This window comes from Eurypyga helias, unplaced genomic scaffold, assembly GCF_000690775.1.
Source record: "Eurypyga helias isolate BGI_N326 unplaced genomic scaffold, ASM69077v1 scaffold39862, whole genome shotgun sequence".
Lineage (NCBI taxonomy): Eukaryota > Metazoa > Chordata > Aves > Eurypygiformes > Eurypygidae > Eurypyga > Eurypyga helias.
Window position 1 is genome coordinate 10,736 of NW_010237270.1, and position 6,538 is coordinate 17,273.

General features: G+C 44.9%; 1 protein-coding gene across 1 annotated transcript; it reads right to left on the reverse strand.

Annotated features, from left to right (window-relative positions):
• Positions 1-312: 312 nt before the first annotated feature.
• Positions 313-3,892, reverse strand: LOC104505149 (chromosome unknown open reading frame, human C5orf49; the record flags this gene model as incomplete). The annotated part of the gene is made up of 2 exons (XM_010147401.1): positions 313-492; positions 3,776-3,892. Coding segments are annotated over 2 exons (297 nt in total), but the record flags the coding sequence as incomplete, so codon positions are not given.
• Between the last annotated feature and the right edge of the window lie 2,646 nt (positions 3,893-6,538).

Here is a 6,538-nt window from a genome sequence, read left to right on the forward strand (position 1 = left end):
AGTCTGAATAATTATGCAGAAGCACTGCCGAAAATAGCAGAGACAGCTGTTGACTCAACAGGTCTCATTTCCAGTCTTGCTACCTAAAATGTTCAGCTCTTGCTGATGCTCTTCTTCATGAGAATTTTATGAGACGGTAAGGAGAAGACGTGCATCTGAATGAGCGTGCAGCAGAGCACAGCTGCTCTTTCATCCAAATCATTCCTATTAACTAAAATGTAGAGGGAGAGGGAGAAGTAACATACTGCTTTTTGAGGTGAGATGGGGTTTTCTTCCACATAAATGTTGCTAGTAATGACAGGTACAGGAGATTTAGTATAGATCCAGGCTTGGAGAAGGTTTTTCCATTAAGCAGGTGATGCCACTTTTCCTGTAGAATTCTGCCTGCACATGATTAATCCTTGCGTGATCTCTGATGGGCTGCTCTATGGGCTTATTTATGCGTCTCCCATACTCTGAAGATGACAAAACAGCGACAGGTCTTGCCATTTCCTGTGAAAATACAAAATGCTCCTTAGAAGAAAATCACTGAGAGAATACTTGGCAGTTATCTACTGCTCAGTGTGCCGTGGCCAGGGGCAAAATAAGGGAAAGCGCTGTACAGCATCTGCTATATGGACGTATATTTATTTAGCAGTGCCCTGCGCTCTTGCTGTTCCACCCCTGACCTAGTTTTTTATGTATATTAATAAGCCATGAATGTATCACAAGATGACAAGACAGGGAGCTGTGCCATGAGTTACTGTGGACTGGTGATTTTTTTACACGCTCATAGACGCACACAGAGGCGAGTACCATGTGATTTTTGGCAAACTGCACGCTGCGTTACTGGAAAGTGGCACAGATTTTCATCTGTATTTTTTTGTGCGCTGACTTGCATGATTCATTTGAAAAATCAGAGAGACTTTAATTTGTATCCCCTGTTACAGGAACACTTACCCAACTTGCACAATTCAGCGAAACCACTGCATGAAAAGTATCAAAGCCTAAAGAAAAACCCGTGAGCCACCACTAGTCTCCCTGAAGGACATAAATACTACATAAATACATATACTACTGTGTTTCTGCACAACGAAAGGCTTTGCTAAAAATGCTTGTAGCTGTAAGATGACAGAAATAACTGCTCTGCAACGATGGGACTTGGGGAAAAAAAAGCTGTCCAAGAAAAGCTTATTTTAAGCTTGTTCCTAGTAAACTGCACTTTAAGTGACCGTGCAATCACTGCCTGAAATCTGCAGTCCCCTCCTGTGCCACATCAAGGGAGAGCTCTGGAGTCAGAAGGGGAAGACAGGATTTGTTTGCTTTTCTCTCCCTAGCCAAAGGTCTCAGGTTTATCAGGCTGCCTGTATGTTTGCTCAGTGGCTAACACAGGAAGCCTTGCTCCCCAGCGTGTTTACCTCGTCTCACAGTATAAATAATATCGACAAGGAGAATCAAAATGCGGCCGCCACACCGCAGTCCAGTTGCAGACAAGCGACTTCTTTGCTGCGACAGATGCAAGTCTGCGCCGTATCACAACTTACGACAGAACCCGTGAAGCACACGAGCCCCTGCGAGGATGCAGGTGGGAGCACCGATCTGAGGGGCAGTCATCGGTGAGACACTTCCAGGCTCATGGATGGAACTAGACCTGACATTCTTGGGAAGATGCTGCAAACCCTTTGTTTTTAAAAGAAAACCCCACAGTTTGTGTTCCCTTTAAGTAAGTGAGATGCAGTTTTCAGCATCCTTGGTAGCACAGCGCTGACTGTGCATGGTGCTATTTCATCTCTGCGGATTCAGCATTCAGCAGATTTCAGATTTTCTAACAGTTGGCCAGGGAAGCATCCCGCTACATGCCTTCGCAGGGTGTAATTCCAGCACCACTAGCACTTGGAATCGGCAATGACGGCCTTGTGCGAACACTCTGTTGCAGCCACTGCGCTGCGCGTAGCTAAAGCGAGCATCTGTGACGGCACTCTCAGATTCCCCTGGCACGCCCTGGCTCTCTGCAGGAAATGAAGGGCTTATTCGCAGTGGTTTGGTTTTTTCCACTTCAAGGAAAGGAGTGAACTGTGGTGCATACCGCCTGTCTCCTTTGAGTATTGTACTAGAAAGATGGCAATGGTGGCTTTTTTATTTATTATGTTTTATAATACAGTTATTATTATATAAAAGCCTGTGAGGGCCACTGAGGTAATTAAAGAGCAAGAGTTGAGTATGTGACCTGCACTTAGTTATGGGTAAGTCCAGTGTTGGGTGTCATCACGTGCAGGAGGCATTAAACAGCTGTGGGTTTGATGTGTCTCCGTGCTAATTAAAGGGCTGGATTAAGGAACACCTGCTCTGGCAGAGTCCCTTGCCTTGCACTGCCCGGCAGAGCTGGTACGAATTCTGGCCCATACATGTTTTCCATAGGAAGCAAACTGTTAGGGAAGTGAATTTTGCCGATTCTGAAAGGGCACAAGAGCTCAGTAAGAAACATGAACTCCGCATCCATCAATAAATGGTTTCTGCACAAATTTCCCAGCGGGAGGTTGGGCTTGGCACTGGGGGAGGGGTGTTAGCTTTGTTTTGTTTTAAAAAGGCTCGCGTTTAATTGGAGTAGTCGTTTACATGGCCTTTGGCCTCACACAGATCTGCAGCTGAGTTACTGGGCATGAGCAGGTGATGGCAATGGGCGCTCCTGGGATTCCTTTGGGAGCACCTAATGCTCCCTGCACTGCCCGAGCGAGCTGACGGGCATTACGGCTATGTGCTGAAATGTCTGGCATACATAGCTGCCAGTGAGACGAACCACAAGCGGTGGCCTTTGTCACAAAATACCAACAGAGTTATTACACAGCGTTTACAGTATTTTTAACTTTTGTCTCTCTCCTTCTTCCACCTCTGTCATGTATAACCACCAGTACAGGCAGCCATTCTTAGCCTACCCACCTCTACATCCCATGAAACCACTGGGATTTTGAGTCCATTAACACACAGGGGACACATTTCATTTGGTTTTTGACAGCCTCTGCCTGTGTGTGTATAAATATAAAGCCATGACTTACATGTGTATGTGTGTTATTCAGTTTTGCATGGAAAAATACGCATTTATATATATGTATACATACTGTAGTATTTCTGTTTTCAAAGCAGCTGTTTAAAAACATGGCTGCATACTTCCTTAGCAGTCAGGCAACACACCAAACTCAGATTCTGCTGGCCTTGAATGCTTTCGACAACCTTTTCCAGGCATGCCCCTGTTCTTCTAACTGACCCCTCCTAGGCATTTCCTTCCTGCAGGGCAATCTGGTGTAAGTCTGCGTGACAGACTCCCCAGCCTCAGAGACTTGGGCGCTCTCAGCCATCGCTGGCACAGGGAGGGTGGATGCCAGGGGGCAGTGCTTGAGAAGAGGTTTCAAGCATCGCAGAAATAGCTGCAGGACCCCCTGAACTGCAGCTCTCGAGGGGCACAGACAGCAGTTCAGAAGTCACTCTCAGTGACCCTGATGCACTGTAACAGAGGGTTCGCCCCACTGCGTTTATCTCCTTCCCCCTGCTTTAACTGGCATACGGCTTGTCACCTGGAATTCCACAGGATACTGAAGAGCAGGAGCTAACTCAGGTGTCTTCACTGACTAATGCTTTTTCTCAAACCTCCAGGCTGAGGACAATGATGTCCTCCTGCCAATTCCTTTGATACCATACAGGCCGCATTGTAAAGGGTAAAACAATACCAACAGTCCCCAGCCGTGTCAGAAAGTAAAAAACAGATTTAACAAAGATAATTATGAAATTATCAAAGGGTTACCTCCTCGTTAATGTTAAGACCACGACTCTTTGCATGTTCTCTGTCACATCGATGAAGATTTTTGTTGTAACCCTCTGGTCTTTTAAAAATGGAATCATAAGTGGAAACATCTCCTGTCTCGAGAAAAGGAGAAAAACATAGCTATTTCACAGTACTGCTCAACTTTACAGGTTACAGAAATATATGTAGCTGAATCAATACTTAATAACTCAATAAGAGTGCACATACAGCATTAGATGATGGCCACTGTAGTATGACTGAGCTACCATTAGCAAGTTTGGGTCTCTCCTTTGCAATAGTCTGCAATAAAAACACCTAATGATGTGTGGTACCTTGCAAAAGTCTGTTGAGCACTGAAATTTCCCTTACGGAAACGTACCTCAGTTTTTCCCTCTAATGTGTTGTAACTTTTGGAAATTTAACTGGTTGGTTTGTTTTACTTCTCTGAACTCTATGTTTACCTTCTTAAGTTTGTAATTTTTTTCAGATGATTTGGCACTGTAGAAAGCAGGCAGTTTCAGACTTCATTTTGAATGAAAAAGACAAAGCTATCCTTCAGTGGAATCACCATTTAATTTCTGATTAAAGCGGACTTGAGAAGAGTTCAGAAACACACCAGAGTGGTAATCCAGTAGTATGCAGGTATCTGTCACGTATGAAAACAAAGCACACCCCAAGCCAGAATACTGTTGCATTTAAGATACCTGTTGATATCGTTCCATCCAAATGAGCAACATCAAAGATCTGATCTGCTAACAAATGCATTTGGAAATCCAATCAGGAAGTTCTCATCAGTGGTATCAAAGGAATTTCAAAACCAAAAAAGTTTTCAAGGTAAGAAAAGCAAAATCATCTGTTGAAATATGCTGCCAGTTGCTAATGAACTTCACTAAAAGGTCCATATTCTGGTAAACATGTCAATCAATCAGTGGTTTTGTGCACGTCTGTCTACAAATTGAAAAATTATGCATTTTGTTGGGCTTTTTTTACCTCTAATTTCACAGCGTGACCCATTTAGCCTTCGAAAAACCTCTGTACTTTAAGTCTTTCAATCTACAATGCTGTCCTCCAAAAACAGTCAAGTCAGGGCAGGTCAAGAAGGCTATAATGGTTCAATTAAAAGGAAAACACAGGTAAGAGCGCTAGTGAGGCACCACTGTAATCACAGGTTGCTTTTGGAAGGCCACCTCCATTACTCGGTTCCGCCAAGAGGAGAGGTGGTTTGATATTTAACCTATCCATCCCTTCATTTCTCAGAAACCATCAAGCCTCACAGAATTGCAGGCACGTTCAAGAGCATCCTGCATCTGATTTGTCAGCTCTGTTATTATTTCTGTGCTTCCTTGCTTCACCTTTCCTCCCCATGCTACTAGGTACATTCAGAATTTTAGTGGGCATCTAATCTGCGCTCACCACCGGGAGTGTAATTCGCTCCTTTGTTTCTATTCACGGGGCACTGTTTGTCCATTATTTGTTATCTGTGTTAGAACAGGTAACTCATTTTTCTGGAACTTGTGGATAGGTAGTCAGCCTGTATGTTAAAAACCAGCCCTGTCTCAGATTATCTGTTTAAGATCTTCTGGCAGATGTGCAGAGGCAACAACACCCTGTGCTCAATACACTGATAACTCGTAGCTGTTGTTTCTCTCTGTTGATAAAGGCTGCCTTGGCTGGCTGCGGTGGTGGTGGTGGTGGGGGTGAGCTGTCTCTTAAACCCATCCGAGCAAGCGAATCATACAGAACAGACCATAAATTTGCACTCAGGGTGGGCATCCGCTGCATACTGCTACTAAAGCTAAGCGCTTTGCAAACAAACATTAGTATTCCAGACGCACGTAAAATAGGTAATAGCTTTCTCCATGTCACAGAAGAGGAAACACCATGCCAACTGGCTACAGGAACTTTAAAGCAATCAAGGGAGCAACTGTCAGCCAAGGGATTAAAAAGCAGGATTTTCTGGCTGTGTGCTGAGCATATCTTCCTCTATTTCTCTTTGCTTCAGTCTCTGACACACAGTTGGGTTTAGGTATTTAAGCTGCAAAAAGGAATGAAATTCCCTTTCCTGTATAAGTAAAATAAATTCAAATGATCTAATTCCTTAATTGCACAGAAGAATGGGTTGAGTCTGCTTCCTCCCCTGTGGCCAAGGCCTGTTCTGTGAAGAAACCCATGAAACAGCTGTTACCACTTTTTGTTTCCATGCCACTGGAGCCGTATTTTCCACAAAACAGGTCATTGGGAGTGTGAAAGCAGACTATATTGTAAGCAAAAGCTCTACCATACAGTTGCTAATCCTGTGTAGATCACATAGACTGCGAGCTCCCCCAGCCCCAAGTGTGAGCTCCCCCAGCCCCAAGTGGGCCACGCCAGCCCCCTGCCCTGCCCTAGGCCTAAGTCTTGTTGTGCTCCCCTGACCGTGCTTGCTAAGCACGCCACCAGCTGTGCCTGCTCACCTTCGGTTCACAGCACCTTTCCAAGCTAACACTGAAATCAACACAGAAGAGTCTGAAATTACAAATATACCTGCTTTTCAGCAGGGCCACCCAGTCAATGCAGGAAGTTTGGTGTTCCTTTAATGCCCAGCGCTGTGCTGTGGTCTGTGCCCTGCCCACATCCCAGGGCCACAGGACCCTCACAAGCTGCCAGTCATCGCTGTCCAGTGCTCTGCACACTCAGCAGCCTGTCACTTGGGTGGGGAGGGATTCGTGGGGTCAATCTATTGTTATAACGTAAGAAGCATATCGACCAGTTGGAGTGAGTCCA